At 38.9% G+C, this 23,308-nt stretch overlaps 1 protein-coding gene across 2 annotated transcripts in view; it reads left to right on the top strand.

Moving 5' to 3' along the window:
* snap25a (synaptosome associated protein 25a) overlaps positions 1-21,028 on the top strand; it is a 34,293-nt gene extending 13,265 nt beyond the window's left edge. For both annotated transcript variants that reach the window (XM_068341896.1, XM_068341897.1), the window contains 7 exons: positions 5,835-5,978; positions 8,296-8,337; positions 11,052-11,100; positions 13,447-13,564; positions 18,386-18,505; positions 18,770-18,914; positions 19,442-21,028. In XM_068341896.1, coding sequence (XP_068197997.1) covers positions 5,907-5,978; positions 8,296-8,337; positions 11,052-11,100; positions 13,447-13,564; positions 18,386-18,505; positions 18,770-18,914; positions 19,442-19,510 — 615 coding nt within the window. In that variant the 5' untranslated portion in view covers positions 5,835-5,906 and the 3' untranslated portion in view covers positions 19,511-21,028. The remainder of the gene's footprint in view (positions 1-5,834; positions 5,979-8,295; positions 8,338-11,051; positions 11,101-13,446; positions 13,565-18,385; positions 18,506-18,769; positions 18,915-19,441) is intronic.
* The last annotated feature ends 2,280 nt before the right edge of the window (positions 21,029-23,308 follow it).

Raw genomic sequence — 23,308 nt, 5'->3', positions numbered from 1 at the left:
CTGATTTTAGAGTCAAGTCGTCTTTTTAAATTATACCAGTTTTGCTATCACTCTATTGTCATTAATTTCAAAGTGCTGTTGTTCCAACATACTACAACTAATTATTATTTTCGGTGTGAGTTGATTAAACTGATCAACCATTTGTTCCTTAAAATGTAAGAAAATGTTTGAAATTTTTAGTTGTGTTTTACGAGAGACAATGGCATGCAAACTTCACACTTGAGAAACTTTTTCAGTACTGTAATACTAAAAAGCCAAGAATCTCGATGAGGTTGTATTAGTGTACCTAAACAGTGTTCTGAACTAAATGCTAAAATTTGCATGCTAAAATTGTCAGAGTAGCATTTGGCAGGAATTTTGATGAACATCTTCTCTATTCATTTTTTGGCATGATTGAATGTTAACATGTGTTCCATCCCTGGAGCTAACTTGGTCAAACGATACCCTCAGAATATGTGAGTAATCTCTTTATTGCTACCTCTAATGATAACTAATGATCCTTCTCTTGCCACATGCATGTCATGTGCTTCACCTTCACTGTTTAGGTGTTATCCTCTGAAGCACGTAGCCTACACTGTTTTGATCCCCCACCTCCTGCTCTTTAGCCACGCGCTTCTGAGATGTGGATGCTAACAGGCCCAGATGAATTAGTGATGGGGTCTCGGACTCTTTGGGTCCATAATTCATGACTTTCTCTACCGAGTGAGCCACTGGGATGCTACTGCAGTACTTAAGGCTGGCTCCTCTGAGGAGGGAGCTCCCACTGTGGAGTTGTGTAATGTTACATCACCGCTGTTATTGTTCATGCTCGCCACGGTTCCTGGAAGGGTAGTGTCATCTCTTTGTCATGATTATAAAGCATTAAAACCTCTACAGGAGAATCATCAAGGAAGTATTATTGGTACGGACTCATGAGGATAGCGTTTTAAAAAAAGTTGTTTCATCTTTAACCCCATGAAGATAAAAAAAAACAACAACTGCCCTCTCAATCTGTTTTTACTTCTGTGCTTTTGTGAAGCCAGTCTGCTGTAAGTAATGACAGCAACCTCACTAAGTGAAGCACTGCAGTAATCTTGACGACAGAGGCATTTTACATAACAAGGCTCATTTTTACAAGGGCCAAAATCATCAATCTCTCATTTATTACTATGCTTCAATAAATCGACAAACTACCGGGGCTGGAGATGACCTTTAAATCCAGTTACCGTGGCAAGATTTTAATGTTAAATTGTGTATGAATAGATTAATTAGTTACTTATTATTTCATGTTTTGTCAGCAGAGCAGAAATGTGACTGTAAGAATTCATCTGTCAACCTGATGGATTCATCTAACATCTGAGGAAAACTTCATCAGTCACAATAGTTTTAGTGTGTTGTAAAATCACATAATTTCCCTTTACATTTCCCTTGAAGGAGAGGAGGGGAGAGAACAGGAGAGGAGAGCAGTTGATAATGTTCAGGTAGAATGTGATTACACCTGGGTGTCATAACACAGATACAAAAATAGAGCACCAGAAATTGATGTTCTATTTTTCTTGCTGTACAGAGTCTTGCACATAATGCATGCATAAATCTGGGTGTTATTCTAAACCCTGTTGATGAATGTGGATGTTGAGCTTTACTCCAGTAATTACCTTGAAACCTGTGATAACTGCCACACAAATCACTTTTTATAGCATCTTTTTTGGTGCTGTAAATGAGACCACACTGATATTTAGCTATCCTCACTCCGTCACAGTCCTTAGCAACACACATCTAAAAGTGACTACGCATGTACAGTTTATGTGTTTAGTGCACCATGCTTCAGTTTAGCAGTGTAAATTTAATAATAGGTAGATATTTGCCCTGTCAGTGTTCCTGGTCCCTTTCTTTATTGGTTCCTCGTAGGTCTGAAAAGTCACGGTGGTTAACGGTTCCTTCCATAAATGGCTGTGTGTTGTGTGATGTCACGGTTTAGAAACACTAGTACAAAGGATGTGCGGGTGTGTAGGAACACATAGAAACAGATACACAAGTTGTTGATCCCTCTGTATCTTTTTGTTGTCATAAAATGCAAAAGGAGTCACTTTGTGTGCAGATACAGTATATGAAGTGGTTATTGCACGTTTCCCAAAGGATTAAGTTAGATAGCAATTTTTATACTGACAGATGGAGAGCAATATGCAATACATTTGTCAGGGATTACACGAAACAGGATTACTGTGTTCAAATTACAAGATAAAGTGATTATTACTGTCAAAATCACATAGTTTAATTTTTGCATTACACAAATAAATGCTTCCCTAAGAACTAGCATTTCATGTGTGACAGGAGTGAATTCCAGTTTAAGATTCTGTAACTGAGAGGTGACCACTTTGATCTCTGTGAGGATATTTCAGACTGGCATTCATTTCACACAACTGTAAGTTGTTCAGTGTGTGAACACTATGTGAACCAGGTAGCTGTTTATGAACAGAGATAAGCAGCGTTACACTGTTGGGTTGTGATAACAAGTCTAAATTAGTACAGGTACTGTTTAGCTTTTCTGTTGATTAAGCTAAACTGAATAAATGTAGGTTAGGGCCGTATCGTATTGTTTCAGCATCAATGTCACAGAGCTCCCGTGTTACAACTATTTTGCTGATATGCAGACAAAGGAAACTGTCATAGATCCAATTTTGCTCTGTGATTTATCATCTACAGTAAACCACTTTAGAATTTGTAGATTTCTATGAACCACAACTCAACTGAAATCATAAACGCTGAGAAAATAATAGACAATAGGTATCAATGTCCTCCAGCTGTTTAATCTCCCTGACTGTGTTTCAGTAAAAGTGATATTTTTAACAAAGATTGTTAATTTCTGAGGTTATTTAATTTTTTATAGAGGTAGAGGATGGAATTTAAGCTCCAAATTATTGTTATTTTCCTTATCATTACACTGTATAGCCACCATTGTTTTTTTTCTGTCTGGTTTCTCCAACATTGTGCAGAAGAGTTCAAGTGTTTACCTAAAAAGTATATCTGGTTTGTTTTAGTTGACTTGCAGTTCCTTAATTTGTTAAGTGACTGGTCAGCATTGTATATTTTTTTGTTTAACTGCGATTCATGACTATGAAATGTCTCTGTGTGCCCAATTACCTGTAAAATGTCAGATAAAGAACTTTTTCCGGGCGGGTCTGAAGATCTGGATGAAGCTTGTAATTGAGACGTATTGCAAAAGGTCAGCGCGTCCTGTGATGGAAGACGTTGAGGGGAAAGGCAAGAGAGAGAAATCAGAGGCAGAGCACAGAAATCCAGAGTAAACGTGATGCGTACATACAATAGTGTCCGATGCCACATGCACATTTTACCCATAAAACTAGTCCGAACATTTTTAATATGTCAATGGCTTTCTCATCTTTTCTTATGCAAAATAGTAAATGCCAAATAGTAATACTGTAGTAAACTAGCATCTGAATAAATGCTGGAATAAACAGGAGCCTGTGATCGCTGCATTGTGATCAGCTATTCATCTGTTGGATGTGGTCATTCTACCAGGAAGAATGCAGATTACAATCATCCAGTGCTACTTTTATGATTCACACCCTGACGTTCTGTGATGTTGCTTCAGAACAGTGAAATTGTCTTTATAAGCCCTGCATGTGGTCAGAACACATGAGCAGTATCTGGATGAGGGAGTGGGTGAAGCAAACACAAATGGTACAGAAGGATCTGAGGCAGTCCGTTCACCCTGCTGCTCACTCCGTCATCAACATGAGAAATGTCCATCTGTGATCCTTAGACTCTGACCTCACATCCTTTATTATTCGGTGGATTTGTGTCATTTAGAAGTACAGCATACGGCACAACTTAATCTTCCAAGTGTTGTTTCCCTGTTTTTACAAGCCTTACCTCATCTCCGGTTACTTTAATCAGAAATTGGTTGATTGGATGTTGCAGTATAAAACCATGTCACTTTGAATGTATGCTTTGAACTCACTTAAACAACTGCACCTTTGGTTCCGGTTGAAGTTCTGTTAATCATTTCCAATGGGTGACAGCATAAATAACTGAACCCATCAGTTCCACCAACACCACCCATTAGATTTATAACATATATACTTTTAGATTTCTAAGATAAACAGTTGTTTATTTCTGCTGAGAGCTATGAGAGCACCAACACAGACCCAAGATGAGTTTGTTCACTTCCAAGAGACGTTAAATAAACAGCAGAAGTTGAATTTGAAACGACCCTTCAATGGGAGACCAGAAGTCTCTTCTGACTGGAATGAATCAATACTTTACAATATGATCTCAGAAGACTTGAAACCGAAATCAATTAAGAGGAATAGATCCCATCAAGAACCGCAGATGACTTTGCCGTGGAATAAATCATTAATTGAGTTTGGTGACTTAGCCCACTAAGCCATCCAGCAAACTGAACATTGGATTCTACAAACCCCCTCAACAAACTGAAGAACTGAAAACCACACTTCTCTTTTACATCCGTCATTAATGCAACATATCCAAAAGGAGGTCATTGATAACTGCACAAGGACAACCAGAAATCATCAGCCAATGTTGGGCCCAAACTCTTTACCCTATTATTAAGATTAATGCGCTTTCCTGCTTAGGGATCAGGAAGGTCCTCAGGAAGGTCTACTTTATACGCCCAGTCATTCAAATAAGAAGCAGCATTGAACGAACACGGTCCTCGTAATGAACACTGACATGAAGATGTTTCCACACTGGGACTTATGGACAACACAAGACTTTTGAGGCATACTCTAAATTGTAATCACCTTCATCCTTAATTTTGTTGAGATTGTATTGAAAATATAGGAAGACATTCCAGATCCTTTATAGAGGTGCGGTTTGGTGTTCAAAGCTTCACATGTAGCTTTTTTGTTTCCCGGAAGAGATTTAGATCTGATCGTGATTCTTTCCTGGCTGTCAGGCATTATGGAAAGGGAATCAACATTTAGCTGGACAATCGTGGAAATAACATATATTTGATCCTTATGCTTTTTACACAATTGGCATGCTAATTTGAATGAATGTTTTGTAAACATTACCATTGATAGTCACTAACTGATCTGAGAAAAAACAATGATCACCTTCAGAGTCATCAACCTAGAGACGTCTGTTTGGCTAGTGATACTAGCCTCTCATAACCCATAAAAGGAGGAGAAAGGACCGCAGTTGTCCAGCTAACAGGCCATTTATGTCTCTTTGTGGTAATCCTTCAGAATCCCATTTACATTCCTTACTCCACATACAAGCAAACCCTGCTGCTCTGTACTGCTTTGAAATCCCACAATTATATTGTTGGCAAGAGAGACAGAAGCTCTTGTTCGGTTACCTCTTTTTTTGGTTTATTTCGTTATATGACCTATATATTCCCTAATTTATCTATCCTGTATCATGTTCCTTCATCATCATTTATCTTCTCACTTACAAAATGTATTATACCTTTCCAGAGCCGCTGCTGTTTCTCAGAGCGACTCAGAGTTGGTGGGTGTGGAGATGTTTATCACCTTGCTCAAGGGCGTTTTGACAGGATACATACATGAAGATGGATGTATTTGAATTGTGTCTGAATTACAGTTGAGATGTCTTGAGTTAGTAAGTAGAAGATTAGATAATGTATGTCTGCCTATCAATGGAGTACGGAGAGGAGACATGATTGTTCTGTGATGATAATGATGACATTTATCCTTTTCACGATATTTTTGGAGCTGTCTTCGGAATTTTTTTTTTTTCTAAAATGCATTTTTTTACAAATAGCTGAATGTCTAATCATCAGAGTTATCCATTCCCCTGAGCCTCACTGCGCTGCAGCATTAGACCGTTATGTTTTTCCTGTCTTCCAGGCCTCCCCAAGTTCCCACTAGGATTATCTCTTCCCCGTTGGAGTCCCTCTCCACCCCCCACATCCAGCAGCCATGGCAGATGACGCCGATATGCGCAATGAGCTATCAGACATGCAGCAACGTGCTGACCAGCTGGCTGATGAGGTGAGAAGAGCACACTTGCTGCATCATGCAGATCTGAGCTGAGCTGTCACACATGTTTTTTCACAGATACACATTCACACCAACAAATGACGAGCACGTGTCCGTTAGAGAGGCTTCCAAGCAGCAGATCCTGGAATTTTTTCACATGAAAAACAACGAGGATCAAGATGATAAATGGGATTTATTCATATAGTATAGCGTTGGTGAAAATACAGCGCTATCATCAATTTACTTTTCATTTTAACTGCATTTTCATGATGCATGGGATGCATTTATATCATAACTTTTACCTTTACCATTAAATAAATAAATGATAAATAATGATGTTTTGCTGATAATAATTTATTTGAGTGTTTATGAGATTTTCTTTCATGGTCAGCTTACCAGGTATTTTATCTTCCTGGTCTGACTTTTTGGAGCATCAAATAAATAAAAAGAGTATGTAATTAAAAAACTTAGTAAAGTTAAATTAACTGTATTAATACTGTATTAATACACTTTCTTATAATTTTTGACGTAATAGACAAGTAAATTGTCTATTACGTCAAAAATGATAAGAAAGTGGTTGATTTTATTTTTGTGTTTTTAATGTTTTTATAAAAGAAGTATACTGCACCTTTTATTGTTCACATGAGACTGTGTGCATATTTGTATTCCAACAGCCATCACAGTGAGAGCAAAGGAGGAGCAGATAACCCCACACCCATTTCAGCTTCCCATGACTCACACTGGCACAGCTGAGCAGAATATTAAGCACACACATGGACATAGGTCATGCACAAAATGGCGGCATCAGACTAACAGTTTTAGCCTCTGATGCAACGACTTTACGCCTCTCTCAGACGTGCAGAGGAACAAGATGAAAATAAAGAAAATATGTTAAAAGGAAAGAAGGAAAAATACCAGAAAGATTGAGGAGCTTCTACATTTTAAATAGCCTCTAGAATCACAGCCGTTCCCCCCCTTCTGATTCCTTTCCCAGCCCCCGCCGTTCGGGGGTGGCAGGGTGGGGTGGAGGGGGATCAGCTGGTCTTGCAGCGAGAACAGCGAGGCGAAGCTGTGTCATTGTGAGGAGGAGATATCACAGAGTGCGCTGCATTCACAAGCCCCTCAGGTGGGGTGGGGGCTGGGACATGCCGCTACATAGCTGTCACTGAGCATGCTAACCCTAGACATCCAGCAGTCAGAAAGGTGAAGTTATTTTTATCAGCAGAGCTGCTGCATTCTAGACAAAATCACTAGATCTCAAACGATTTCATTTCTCATCTCACATCCACATCATTGATAGCGTTCAATTAATCACTCACACTTTTCCAGCATGCGAGCTACTTATAAAATGACCAAGTCAAAAAGATCTACCAACTACAAAAATGCAAAACATATTTATTTTTAAATATATTGAGATTATACACTATATACAATGTACTTTGATGTACCTTGCCTAAAAGCATGAGTTTACTCTCATGACTTGCACTGAATGCATAGTCCAGACGGTAGTTGACAGCCAGCCTCAAGCACAATTCCAAATGATCGTAAGTCATTGTGGAATGGTACTTGTACTTGACTTAACAGTCACTGAAGGTCATTTAGCTGCTAATATTTTCATGTAGAGCTATATGGAAAAGGTCTAGACAGAGCTCTTGATATTTGTTGGTATCAAAGGTATTTCCTTGGACTAAGCGATCCCCACATCCACATCCATGATCTTTCAGGAAGTCTGGGAAACCATCGTCCTGCCTGCACTTCAGAATAAATCCATTCAAGCAGCCAACCACCGCAGGTGCTCCATCCATTTTAATGGGGACCAACAAGTGCACTTGGAGCTGGGTTTTAGCAATAAACTTTCTGAATGACCGAAATGTGTCCTCTCCTCGCATCTGTTCTTTCATGGACAGTTCTGTTAATTGTCAAACCAGTCGCTCACCATTGACGTATTGAGCACCCCTGGATTAAACATTCTGGAAATCAGCAAAACATTCCCATCATACGATCAGAGATATTCCATAATCAAGATGCAGACAGTCTATCACTGCTAGTTCATATCGATAACAGTCAGGTATTGATCCTTTTGGTGTCCTGCTGATTGTTCTCATCGATTCCGCTTTGTTGTGATACATGTTCACTTATGCTCAGTTCGATGAATATACACAGCAGATACACTTGTGTTGTTGTTTTCAAAAAATAAGAAAGGCTATACTTTGGAACATTGTGAGGCCAATAATATTTCTTTTCCCATCTCTGAATGATAGATGTAGCTGTTTAAATGTGTCTGTTTAAATGATCTGACATGTAATGGTTTTGTTTCATCTCTCTACAGTCACTGGAGAGCACTCGTCGTATGCTGCAGCTCGTGGAGGAGGTAGGAAAAACTCTTGCGATTTGAATTTATTTAGAAAATCTGAGTGAAGATCCTCCAAGAAAAGGAAAATAAAGTACTATCCTATTAATGTCATGCAGTTTTAGTTGTTTTTCATTAGTAGGGGGAATGACTTCAACTCAGACAGCAGACACGCAGTAGCATAAAGTTCTAAGAGATGTCCATAGTTTCCCGGTGCTTGCTTGATATTTTGAGTGTACAGTTAACATTAAGATTATAGATTATAAATTATAGATTACGTAGATGATAATCATATTTACGATAAATGCTCTAAGCTTGTAAAATGTCAATTAATTTGCCTGAAGGAATCACAATTTCAGTTATTACTCCCCATTACTCTTTTATTTCATTCTTACTGTTGTACTATCTGAAAATGATTGAGGAGTGGAGGATGAGACTGTAGTGAGTAGGTAGTGTGACAGGACTTAAAGCTCAGTAAGAGGCACTCAGCGACCTTTGAACCCTATGCTACAGTAACTTGTAAGGATTTATTACAATGTTTGTCATCTTGGCTTCCTGAGAATATTTGGCGTCATTTGGTAAGGATTACGTTTCTGATTGAACATGGTTGCACAAATGAAATCTGAGTAAGGAGACGTATGAGTTAAAGTCCTTCATCGTCTTGTGGCTCATAGCTAAATACGCTCTGTTACTTGTACAGCTTGTGTTACATCCACAAAATGGTAGAAGGGGTTTGAAATAAGAGGAGGGAAAGTGAAGGGACTGGTGGATAAGAAAAGTATTTTAAAAACCACCAGAGAGAGATAGTGATAGCAAAACACAACACACTACGAACCAATTTAATTACTTTTGTGATTTTTTTTTGTGGACGCTGCTAATGATGAAAATATGTCTTCATCACTTAATTGTTTTGGATATTTATAATCCACTGTCATACAGTGCCTTGTGTGTTCTTCTTTGCGAGTATAACCACTAGATCTCCCCTTAGAACTAGAATGGATGAGGCGATGAGTAATTCCTGAGGAAAAGTTAACAAAATATAAAGATTTTAATTTTGTTTAGAAAGAAAAGCATTTCCAAAAATATTTTTTCTATCGAAATCAGTACGAACCTGGAGATTACTTTTGTTCACGGTTTATACCAGATGCACTACTATGTAATATTGACCCATAGACTATAGAGTCTCCAAATTAGCATTTTTTTCAGATAAATATTACATTGATGGTAGTTGTGTTTATTTTATTGCCCTCAAACAGTAATGTGGCTTTCCTCTCAAAACTGCTGAGGATTTCTGTATGTGTGTGTATTTGTGTTTGTGTGTGTGTGTGTGTGTGTGTGTCTGTGTGTGTGTGTCTGTGTGTGTGTGTGTGAGTGTGTGTGTTTGTGTGTGTGTGCGCATACCAACACACCATAATCTTATTTACGCCTATCAGTCTGAACCAGGTGTTACATACTGGTGAGGCAATGCTGGATTTCTAAGAAGCAAAGAAGAGCAGACTCTTTCTGCCAGCTTCAAAACCTGTGGTCGAGCCGTCCTATCAGTGACTAATAGGTTTACAGTGGCTGTCATGCAGCCTCAGCTGTTCAGATGGTTCACAGTCACAGCAAAGAATTAGAATAGAAATCTGAAGGCTGAGCGAAGACCAGACCCTCAAATCTCCAATCCTGGGTCATTTCTACATGGAAATCCAATGACAGCAGAAGGGTCCTCATTTTAATGAGATCCCTCCTTTGCTGTCAGCATTATTATTGTTAATCTCCCAAGAGCTATTGCTATGTTTCTTGCTTATTGTCTAATCAATACCAGCTGATATGCTGACTGTGGGAGCAAAACATTATTATTTGTTCCTTAAGGGGAAGAAGAATATAAACAAACTTATCCCAGGATATATATATATATATATATATATATATATATATATTTTTTTTTTTTTTGCTGTTCGGCTTCACTGAATGCGTATTTGCAGTTATCTGATAGTTTGTGACTTCAATGAGGCACCATTTGCGCAAATAATACAGTTAAAACAGTTACATTTTGAATCATGAGAGTCATATTGTTGTATGTTGTTCTCTTTTGTCGCTCTAAATATTTAATGTAATAGCCCAACAATGTAGGATGTAATTTTGTTTCCCTCAGAGAGTCCAAGAAGAAAGATAAAACTTTATCCCTGATAAAAGATTTATCCTTATTACATTTTTGTTCAAGTAAACTCCCACAATCTTGTTCTTTGTGTTGATTTTAAACCCAAGTCAAATTCCTTGTTTGTATGCACAAACCTGCCCAATAAAGCTGATTCTGATTGTAATTCTAATAAATGAAGCTAGAGCCAGGGGACATCACATTACAATTACATTTGTCTAGTCTTCAAGAAAATGGATGGATGGCTGGATGAATAGATGGATGGATGAATGGATGGATGGATGAATGGATAGATGGATGGATGGAATACCGTATTGGCCCAAATATAAGGTGGTGTTTTTTGCATTGAAATAAGACTGAAAAAGTGGGGGTTGTCTTATAATCAGGGTCGTCTTATATTCGGGCTAATACGGTATTTATCTTCCAGATCTTCTCAAATGGGAAAAAATGAAATATTAAGCAGAAATTGTGTCATAGCTGAAATGTTGCCACTGATTCACTCAGATGTTGTTGCATCATTACTGACCTCTATGTCATTTTGTTCTTCCTCCTGCTCTCCCTCCTTTCTTGTCACCTGGCTATCCTTGGGGAATAGAGCAAAGATGCTGGTATCAGGACTTTGGTTATGTTGGACGAGCAAGGAGGTAAGTCTGTCAGAGGGGAGATGGCAAGTAGTCACAAAAACAATCAAGCGAACAAACAAAGCAAATATTGTGTGTGTGTGTGTGTGTGTGTGTGTGTACGCGCGCGCACACGTATAAAAACTGTGTAGTAATTCTGAATTTAGTACCAGTGATACTTTATGATTGTATTTACATACTGGCAGCACCATAAGGGGCCTTATGATTTAACTATAGCAATGTCTATGTTAACTTTACGGTGTTAGAGCAAGAATGGATGGATTTTTCCAGGCTTCTTTTCATTTAAAAGGATTTCCAAACAAATTCATTTCTTTCTTTTCTTTCAGCTTCCTTGAAGTTCTGTTTTCTTTGGCTAACATTAAACTTTTTGGTTTTGTTAACTGTTTTTGATGCCCACAGGTTTTTTTTTCTTCTTTTAGCTAACAGATGCAAAGACGGGACATCATAAAGTGCCAAAACATTAACATTTAATGGCAGCTACTGCTGTGCCAAATCTCTAGCTGTAAGTCAACATGAATTATTCACTTCTCAGAATCCAGAGGGGTTGACATGTTTGTCCCGGTGGCAGCTAATGGCCATTTGGATGGTAAAATGAGCCCGTTTGGATGGTAAAATGATTTAAGTGCAGATATACTGGGGTAACTGACCTACTAACCTTTAATTCATTGCCAAAAGATTTTGTAGCTAATGAGCCTTACTGCCAAATATGTAGCATAAATATTCTGCCTCTACATTTTTATTCTGGTCAACTTGTTCCTGGAAACATTTTTGGAAGCATATGATCTCAAACAGGTTTCAGATCAGCAAAACAGACCATACTAACAATCTGGAAGAGTGAGAAAACAGATGGATAAGAAAAACCCCCAAAACGATCGATTTAGCTGGTAATGACAAAATATTCAATCACTTCTCAAGCCGTCCATATATTGATTTGTACAATCCCTGGTTAAATGCAGTTTGTAACTTATGAAGCCAATAACCAACATTAAATAACATGATTTGAGGTATGCAACAACAAACATTTAATAATAGCAGTGTGAGGCTTGGCTCCATGGAGTTCTCCCATTGACTGGGAGCCATGTGAACCACTTATCAACCCTACAAGATACAACCTTAATTACACCAACACTTGTTCACTCAGGGGGATGATATCCCCCCTGTGATCATTTATTATACCTTCATCCCTGGTGTCCACAGCACCATTGTGCGCTCACAGGATCACCACTCTAAAGGAAGTGCTGACCAGACATACAGCTGTAAGTCTCGGCTCACCTCTGACCTTGCCTTATTGGCATTGCTCTGTGGGATTTTATACTCATTAGTTATTAAAGAGTGCAAAGTTTTGCTTTTGGTGAAATAAAATATATGGGCATCATTTAATTTACTCAAACAAATCTAACTCATTCTTTCTTTCTTGCTGTACTGGATTTACATTAATGCATGACAACCAGGGATTTTGCAAATCTGAAAAAGTCAGTGAACTGCTTTTTGACTCCACTCCATATTTAACTGTGCCTCAACTTTCACGCTCTGCCTGCACCGTATTCCCCTTTAATCACAATCGGGATGGAAAATCGTCTGTGTTGTGGAGTCGTCACCAACCCTCCATTGACCACATCAGCATGACAATTATGATTCTCATAAACCAAAACCCAAACATATATGAAATCCTTTCAATTACTATAAGAGTACTATAAAATCCTAAGCCATGTCAAACTGTTCTACTTATAGTGTTAAAAGTTTTACCTGTAAAAGTTTCATGAACAATAACAAACAAGATTTTCTGTGCTTTTTATACCATTCACTGACCCACCAGTTCCATAGGTGCACATAATAGTATTGACTAAAGCGGTGCAGTCAAGAGAAGCTTAATTCAGTCTTCATCCCTCACCCTGATGCACAGCAGAGTACGCCGATGACTCTTACTGCTCATCATGACTCATATTTCTGTCAATCAGTCAATGAAATTCATTCCACTGCTGTCATCCCTTTGTCCTGACCAGAGCAACTCGATCGTGTTGAAGATGGCATGAACCATATCAACCAAGACATGAAGGAAGCCGAGAAAAATTTAAAAGATTTAGGGAAATGCTGTGGGCTTTTCATATGTCCATGTAACAAGTAGGTACTGACAACGTGCCCCAAAGGTTCTTTACATATGTGGTGGCGTCCAGTTTTTCCTTTTTTTTCTTTTTTTTAAAAACTTTTTTTTGTCACAGTGAGTGTCTGAAGTTGTTGTCTTCTCTCCTTTGTCCTCTCTTTATCTCTCTCTTCCACTCCTCTTCCTCCCCCTCTCTCTTTTTTCTCGTGCATCGTTCTGTGGGGGATAAATGACTTGTGTTTAATCAGAGCAACTGGAGCGCATCGAGGAGGGAATGGACCAAATCAATAAGGACATGAAGGATGCAGAAAAGAATTTGAACGATCTAGGGAAATTCTGTGGTCTTTGCTCCTGTCCATGTAACAAGTAGGTGCTGCTTGCCTGCCTGCCTGCCTGCCATTCAAAAAAAAAGAATAATTATCTAATAATCAAAGTACAATCGAGGTAGAAGTGACATCACAATGGCCATGAGTTAATAGTCCGCTCTGCTCCAGAACCAAGTAATCTGCGCCCCTGTCACGTCCATATGAGGTGGACACTGGAGGCCATGATGTGCATTCAGAAATGTTCTGTCCCACACACACAAACATGCACAATACACTTAAAGTCGAACTGAAACTAGAATCTTGCAACCATTGCTGGAACATTTCTATATGATTTTCCATTGTGCGAAAGAGGACTGAGATTTTTTGGACATTGATATCTTTTGTAGGTATCTCCATTCGTAGCTTAGACTGATATTTGAAGGAAGACGCTGTTTTTATAGGTTCTGTGGTGTTCTACTACCCCAAAGCAGCACTGATTCAGGATTTAGGATTTTTCTTTCCGACATTAAACATTTGGATCGACCCTTTATGCTGTTAAGTTTGTATTCCACTTGAAAAACAAAAGCTAGTAAAGTAACTAGATACCTTCTTATAAAGGACAGGGTTAGACTACTTGCTAATTTTAGTACTAGCTCCCTCCAACGCTGAACTGGAGTCATTGAACATTAAATGTGTGGCACACACTGGAAAATGCAGAAAGCGGCCGTTAGCATTTAGCTGCTAATTCGAAGGGGAAGAAAATCAACCGAGCTTTGGGGGGACCTTAACATCTGATTAGAAGATGTGAACAACACAATGCGGAAGGAAACTATATCATTTTCTGACATTGTAATCCATTTTTCTTTACTAATTGCTGCTTGATGCATATGCTAACATCAGTCTACACCCAACGTTGTTAGATGTTGTTATGTTAGATGTTTCCTTTGCTCACACAACTACCGTTTGGCATTTTATCAAACGCACACTCGAGGAACGTTGTTCTGTCACTTCCTGGTTCAGAGACCGCAAAACAGCACCACTCTCTCCCTCTTAGATAGAGGTGCAGTCTCTGTGTTAAACGGGCTGCCAATTTCCACCAGATAGTAGCAGCTTCCTCATTTACATAAATACAAGCTTGAGATAATGTTAGCTTTTAGAATTTATTGATTCCAATCTATGGAGCTCTTCTATGTTTGCTTGATAATAACAGCATGTAAAATTACGTTTGGGCCTACTTGTTTAAAAATGAATTTCAGTTCGACTTTGATGGAAAATGTTTGTAAAAACACTGTGGATATTTGCAGGAACATACAGTGGCAACCCAGGGATATTTTCACCTATTCATTGCTAGATTTACTTGCAGACAGACAGTCTCCCAGAATTTGCAGCTTCATGAATCAGAAGTCCTCAGGTCAGATTTCTATATACATGATTGGCTTCTGAGAAGTAGAACAATACAGTGCGCCCTCATTCCTTGCAGTTAATGCGTTCCAGGAACCACACGCGATTAACAAATTCCAAAATAGAGTGACCCTGTGACCCTCCCCATACTGATACTAAACCACCTTCTATCTGTATTACCTTTTCCCACACTCTTATTGACTGTTTAAAGCACTTTTTTGTCTCAATTAGGTCCGAGACTAACAGAACCGCCGGATGTCGTCGGCCAATAGAATGCGCATACGGTATCACATGGCTGCTTACTAAAAATCCACAATAAGGTGAAGTCGCGAGCGTTGATGCGCGAATACGCGAGGGTGCACTGTACTTTCAAATTCTAAATAGTGTACCATTTATATATGCACGTCACCACTTGGCCAAAGTATGCTCACTTTTTTGGTGCTGCTTTTACGTGAACAAAACAAATATATGACCCAATGAGATCCATTTCCTACAAATTCAATCTCAACAAGTTCAGTCCTCCACATAAGCTCTTGTCCACTCAACCAAGGCAATGGGTCATCAGTAAGTGCCTCTCTTCACACCCGTCTACCAAATGCCCTTCTCCAGGTTCCCTATTCTTCAAACCACTTCTCAAACCACTTTCATAAAGGGTGTCATCTACATGCAAATATAGCCACTGTCCATCTTTTAACCTGTGGACTGTTTCCACTGGAGGGGGAATTATGTTTTGGCTTCAAAACTGAGTGGAGAGAAGAGGGGACTTCCGCAATGACTGAAGCTGTTGGCCTTCCCAAATGTAAAATTGCTTCAATTTAAATAAAAGAGCAGGGCTGGGGCTCCTGAAGCATCTTGGCACTCAGATCATTTTATGTCTTGTCTCCAGCTTGGAATTTCATGATCTGGGTCCCAAAATGCTTTTGGTCAGCCTGGTCCAGGACTGTTTGACACTTCTCCTCATCTGCATGATTTCTACCACCACCACATCTCTCTAACATCTACTAGATCCTCACCTCTTTGCAGGCAAAGGTCTTTTTGTTTCCCCCCGAGCACCCCTCCCCATCCCCACCACCATTATTGAACTGCCAAGCTCCAATGACATGGAATGACTGGCGAGCATGACCCTTTGAATGCTCATGCATGCTTGACAATGCAACTCATAACGGCAATGCTGCAAATGATGATGCTGGTATGAAGAATGAAGATGATGTTGATGATGTTGATGGTGATAATATCCAAATTCTGTAATGATTTTATTTTACATGTGCATTACGAAGCCTGGGGACATTTTTCTGTTAAACAGCTGTTGGTCTTAATTTGACAATTGTCTTATTTTGAAAAGTTTAAAGAGACGTATTTCCAAAATGTCAAATAATGTTGAGCTCAATTTGAATTTTTTAAAAATTCAGCGTATTAATATAAAGTGCTCACAAATAGTTGTATATGCTATTTTAAATATCGCACCAATGTGGCCCAGTCGTTACATGGCTCTGCCTGCTGGTTCTGTTGCAGTTTCTCTGCAGTGCCACCTTTTTCTGCAGAGCCCTGTGCTAAATTAGCTTTTATCCAGCACTGGCTGTTCAATGTTAAATTCACTAAGCTCCTTCTCCAACGAGACACTCGCATGTAGGTCAACCATATTTGATAGTGACAACAAGGTAGCCTGTTTACAAGCGGACTCAAACTGAATATTTGTAGATCTTAGAAAAGGAAAGGAAGTATTTTTGCTGGATTTGATCATCACACACAGAGAGAGTGAGAAAGAGAGAGAAATAGAGGGGTGAAGAGAGCTTTAAGTCCATCATACTGGCTTTTAAACCCCTCAGTATGCTGGCTGTCTTTCAGAAGTACTGTATTTAGATCATGGCGTGTCTACATGTCAGAGACTGCACAACAGCACCACTCTCTCCCTCTCAGATAGAGGTGCGGTCTCTGTGTTAAACGAGCTGCACTTTAAGTTGGTCAGTGAACAAATTAGATAAAGTTCAGTTTTACCGCAATACTCCTATGATCTAATCAGATCATATCGGTGAAGCAAGCAAAGCTGATTAGAGAAGTGTATCATATCCATTCTGAGACAGGGTTGGAGGGAAAAGCAAAGGAGAACAAATTGAATAGCTACTGGAAGGAAAGCATCAAGGAGGGAAAAAGGGAGTCAAAACAGCTGAGAAGAACAATGCAGGAACGTCTAAAAACCATTTGAATAAGGGTATCATGTGTGACCAGTGTGTGTCAGAAGGGACTGGCAGCAAAACAATACCTCAATCCATTCCTATTAATAACACCAGTGTAGGAGGCTGAGCTATTCCCATCCCCCAAACTGCAAGAATACATGCAAAAGTCTTCAACTAATACAATCTGAGCAAACAAAGAACGGATTACTGTTAAAAAGATGGAGAAGGTATCTGTGCAGCATAGATGTGAGATTCGTTTCTCAGGACCATCACCTTTGAAGAGCTGGAGAGGTGTTTGGATATCCTGCCCTCGACCGTGCCTTAAAAGTGCCTTAAAACAGTAACTAATGAGTTAAAGATAACCCCTATCTGTTACCGCCTCCTTTATCGCCAACTCTCAAATTCTGAATTTGATGGCGTGAAATCTGACCGGCAGTGTTGCCATTATTACGAAGCCATGCTGCTCTATCGTGATCGCAGACGGCAGTAACACAACTGGATTCATCCTATGTTTTTTTGAAAAATCCCTACGATCCTCCTCACTCCTCTGCCTTTCCGTGACCCGACACTATAGCTTGTGTAGATCTTTAGGATCTGAAAGAAAATTGCTGATATTTAAAAAAAGACAAAGTGAGGGTGGAGTAGAGGTCTGGGTGTTGTAGCAGGTGTAGAACCGTGGCGTTACTCTCTGTTGACTCCTTCCAGTTTCTTGTTTTGTTTTGTTTTGTCATTTGGCAGTTGTTCTCCACGTTTATCGTCGTCCCTCCTAACGGTGGGACGGTCCTGTGTTGTCTGTCTGCCAAGAGTTCATCTCTTCTCTGTTTTCTGTCGCACTGGGACATGTACCTGTGGGAGTGGGGTGGGGTTTATTATTGCAATAACTCAAAAGTGCCAAGAGGTTGGTTTAAAAAAGGGAAAGGGGAATTTTCACACAAACCATCCAACATGTTGAAGCTATAAAAATGCATGCCTTCAGATATAAAACAGTTGTGATCTGTGCCTGATTCTGAACAGAATGTTATATAACTACAAGATATAACATCACACACATTGCTATTGTGTAACAGCAGAATGAGCTTGTACCTATCAAACCCAGTCTACCAGCCAATCCATGCCTGCTATGCTTTGCTTGACTTAATCTAGTCCTCACCATATTTTATGTGCTGGATGCATGAATCTGATAAAAAAAAATACTGTAGATTTGAGTAATGGGAAGCCAGCATGGTTGAGGGAGAGGAAACATCATCCGGTGAAAATGTTGAGTAACTGTCTATCCTCATCTTCTGTTTTTTGCTGTAACCGGCCAGGATGAAGAGTGGGGCCAGCAAGGCCTGGGGGAACAACCAAGATGGGGTGGTGGCCAGCCAGCCCGCCCGCGTGGTGGACGAGCGCGAACAAATGGCCATCAGTGGAGGTTTCATTCGCAGGTAAGAACAAGCTGGAGAGTTAAACCGGGGTTTAGCAGTATGGTTTTACAGAGATCTTGGGTACAAACTCAATTGTGAATTGAGATTAAGAATTCTGCAGTAAAATTGCAGTAAAACAGAACATAAACTGTTCCGACCAGACACTCGGCCTGAAGTCAGACGTCGCCAATCCGATGAGACGCACGGCCAAGAGAATCCTCAGCATCTTCCGACATGCTCACAATATTTATATCTGCCGTTGTGTGTGTGCGCGCGTGTGTTTAGGGTAACAGATGATGCCCGGGAAAACGAGATGGATGAGAACCTGGAGCAAGTTGGTGGCATCATTGGTAACCTCCGCCACATGGCACTTGACATGGGCAACGAGATTGACACCCAGAATCGCCAGATCGACAGGATCATGGAGAAGGTACGACACGTATCAGGATCTTGTTCTCGTATCATTCTGCCTGATATTATAAGGTTATCATAAGATGGTTAGGATGAAGTCAATCTTGAATTTATGTAGGCTTTTAAAAGTCTCTTGGATTGATCAGCTTTTGATATTTTCCAGTAGTTGGTAATAAATTAAATCAGAAAATGTAACGTCTTCATTCTTACAGCAAAAAAAATAAGAATGAATTCATTACTTATATTTTGTTAAATTTGTGATGTCATACATATAAGGACATCAGTGGTAGTCACAGCCCTGTCTGATGGCAAGTAAACACAACATGAGGACTATAGCTGTCTGTTTCTGGCGGTAAAAAAAGAAATCCAGTTGATAACCACAAAATTACAAACTGTTATAAATCCTTATTTTTTCTCACAGAGCCTTATATTTGCATCCTCTGTGTTGTCTGCCATCGACTTCCATTTCTCTTCTCATACATTGATTTGCTTTAAGCTGAACTCCAACTGATATGCTCTTCCTTCTGCCTTCTCTTCATCACCCAGGCTGATTCCAACAAGACCAGGATTGATGAGGCCAACCAGCGCGCCACAAAGATGCTGGGCAGTGGCTAAATGGCTTAAGCCCAGAACTTGGGCGTCCCGCGCCACACATCGGCAGGCGCTGACATACTTTCATCATGGTATTGACCTTCTGGGTTTGCACACATGCACATATCACCTACCCTCCCCATTGTAAATGTTGTTCTGTGTGTCGTCTGTCGAGCTTTTTCAAGATGATTGTCCTCGTAAAAAGATGATTTCTTATACTCCGCATATCATTCTTTCCAAAGGTTGTATATAGTGCTGACTTGATGGCTCTCTAGCTCACCTGTGAAGTTTTTATTGACTTTATCTATTTTATTCACTTTATCAGTCTATTGATCATATATATATATATATATATATATATATATATATATATATATATATATATGAAAATACACTGCACTGGATGAAAAGTATATAATAGGAATGCGTTCGTTACAAGCTATTTATTTTTACTCTTTTTTGTTCCAGTATCTCAGTATCGTCATAGTAAAACTGTGTCATTCCATTTAGGCTACTGTCATGCTCCTTATTTTGGTGTTTTAATGACAAAAAAGGGAGAAGACCAAACGGAAAACAGGAGTAAAGATTTACTGAGCAACACTGCAGATGAATGGGATTGCAAAGAGCACTTAACAATCAATGAGGCAGTCGGTACATTTTCCTTCATCGCAATCACTCTGAGTTACTGTTTAGACAATGTGCAACTAGACTGTCTGTAGCTGTATTAGACATTGCATTCCAAGTGATGTGAAATGTGCGTTCTCTGCATGACAAATGGTAGATTTTAGTCTTATAAATAAAACCTGTCTGAAAAATATATATAAAAAATGATAACATGGCAGTAGCAAATTGACAAAACGCATGCTCAGTATTAGGACACAGTTGATCGTTCCATACTCCTGCAAGTTTGCAATAGTGCCACTCTTTTTGTCTCGATATATTTACCAACTGTGACCATCTTGTTGTATAATAATGCAAAAGGGATCAAAAAAGTGAGATGAAGATGAAAACATATGAGGACTCGGGGGTTGTATTGCAAAAAAATGACCTGTTTTCTAAATGATTATGCAGTTCAATGATGAAGATGTTGATTATGTGCTGAAAGATGAGGACTGGTTGTGTACTGTAACATAGGTTTTGGATGCTCTGAAAAAATAAACGTTTGCATTGTAAAGCAAAGACGCATATCTCTGAGAGACCTTACTTTTATAAGACTGTACCTGTAAGTTTATTCTCCCCGTGTGGTTTGTTATTGGTAAAAATAATGATCATATTGGATAACAATAACTTTACTCTGAAACACAAAATACAAAAGGGTTTTTTTTTTGTTGCTTCTGTACTTTAGAGCTATGCACACCAAATCGCCAAAATGTTGAGTAGTTAGAAGAAGGTGATTAAATACCTAAACCTGAATGACACAATAGAATCAACCGTGAGATTGATGTCCTCAGCGCATGTAATATTAAAGACTCCCTCTCTGTATCCTGTCAGTGTGTGAAGTGGTGGACATTTTGTAGCTAGCTGAATTGATTAAAAGTAATAAACCCTAGACACACCCGTGTCCGTCTTTATTGCTCCTGTGAGTCCAGAGGCGTTAGTCTCTCTTTCTCTGAGGTCCAGGATGATACAGAGAATCCCCCCATACTGCAGGTCCGACACAAAAATGCCTTCAACTGTGAGGTCATATTTAATTTTGAAAGAATCCTCTGATGGGATGACACAAACGTTGTTCTGACCTTCGCATTGAGTTGATTTTAAATTACTTTTAAATTAATTAAAAAAATATGATTAAAAGGCTTCGAAGAAATAAAATTTATTTTAAATTTATTTTAAAAATTTAGCTGAAAGACTTTACTACTGATAGAATGAAAAGGTTTAGTAAAATTTGCCTTCTGCCTATGTTAACGTTCAATGTATCTGAGCTAATATCTTTTATTATCAGAAGACACACTGACCTGTATGCTCCTAGTCAGTATGATCCGCTAAAGGAAATTATTCAGTATAAAAAGAAGCGTAAGAAACTGCATTTCTGTGCATCAGCATTTCTGTAGAGTGAATCACCACAGTCATGTAGAACAAATATTTATAATTTTCCATTTCTATACATACATTATTTTGTGTTTGAATCCATGCAAACAAACAAAAAACATGCAAATACTCCTTTTATTGGAAATACACATTATGAAATAATGTGTGAATTAGCAATTGCATCCCTGAAAAACCTGAATGATGAGATATGTAATTACCAGAAAATGAAAATTGTTGAATAAAGAACATCAGCTTCCTTGCCTTGCTCTCTTCATTGTTAAAAATACTACAAACCAGGAACAACAACTGAAATATTCTGATCTTCACTTGCAACAGTTTTTGTAGTTACCACACATTAGTTAAACCTCAAGAGTAATAAACTTGTGTTCATCTCCTAAATGAACTCAATGATAAATGTTGTATTCAACTCCCAACTATCTTCTCACGTTGAAGACCAAACCACTCCAACAATATTAAAGCTGTGACTATATCATCCAGAAAATTTGACGGCTGTTTTTATCTTTGAGAAAGATAGACAGAAAGAAAACACCACAAGGAACGGGAAGACACAAGAAAGGTGTAACAATAAACTAACAGATAATTTATAAAAGTGAAAGACTGAAACAAAGGTATGGGGACAAAAAGTCACAAGAAGAGGGGAAATGCAGAGCATCGAAATACTCTTTCAAAATAAAAAAGGAAATGACAACAAAAATACAGAACCTTGGCCAAGAGATTGATACTGGACGTACTGCATATTTCTGGTCCCATCATCTTCGACAAACAAATCAAATTGCTTACTGTCAGTATAGGGGTTTTTTTTTACATAGGACTCAAAATCACCATAGAGAGCTCTACCTTTGGATGCTCTTGGTAGTCGATTAGAGCACTCCATTCGCTACAACCACTCAGGTGCATAGAGTTGTTCTGTTACACTCCATGGTTAAATTCATGGTTGCCACCTCCTCTTTTTTTCCATCTCAATATCCTCCAGTTCTCCCCCTTCATCATTCTCACTGTATCTTCAGGTAGATGCCTTATGATATATACAATCGCCCCTGATTTAAGTAGGGTGATGAAAAAAGGTGAGAATAAAACAAATGGAGGCATTTTTGTAAAATTAGGATAATTGAATTGACATTTGTTGGATGAAAAAATGAGAAAAACCCAAACAAACGACAAATGGCAATGAAAATCTGTACAGCATTGCTGCTCAGTCACCGAAGGACTATCTCTCTTTTTCTCTTACTGTCAGTGATTCATCCATTATTCATCAGAATAACAAAAATACCAGAGGATCCTACAGGAATGCTGTTCACTCTGCCTCACAATCTCGTATGGACCTCTATTCTTTGTCCAGATTGTTGTAAATTTTTTCAGCCCTCTTCCTTTCTTTCATGCAGAACAGTGACCCGAAAGCAAAGGATCCAAAGTGTGACGTAAAAGTTACTCATATCAATATGTCAATCAATATAAAACATCAACTTCAGTCAATAAAGAACTCTTATTTGACGTCAAAGGAACTCAACAGTCTTAAATCTCAAGACTTTAATGGCTCAAATCCAAAGCAGCAGGTGGAGTCAAGAAATGAGGTTTTAGGTAAGTTGAGATTCATCTATATGTGCAAAAAGGGTTGTCACCTTTTCAAACACTGCATTCTCCAATGCCAACAACTCTGTTGTGAACTTGAACAAGAACGGTTTGACATCAAGACTAAGGGTAGTAACTCCCACCTACGTGACATTTTACATGTCTTACCACTGCTCTCCAACCAGACCTGCCATCAGTGCTGAG

The sequence above is a fragment of the Antennarius striatus genome, chromosome 19, assembly GCF_040054535.1.
Source record: "Antennarius striatus isolate MH-2024 chromosome 19, ASM4005453v1, whole genome shotgun sequence".
NCBI classification, from domain to species: Eukaryota; Metazoa; Chordata; class Actinopteri; order Lophiiformes; family Antennariidae; genus Antennarius; species Antennarius striatus.
Note: the sequence above shows the minus strand (reverse complement) of the source record. Positions and strands in the feature narration are given on the sequence as shown.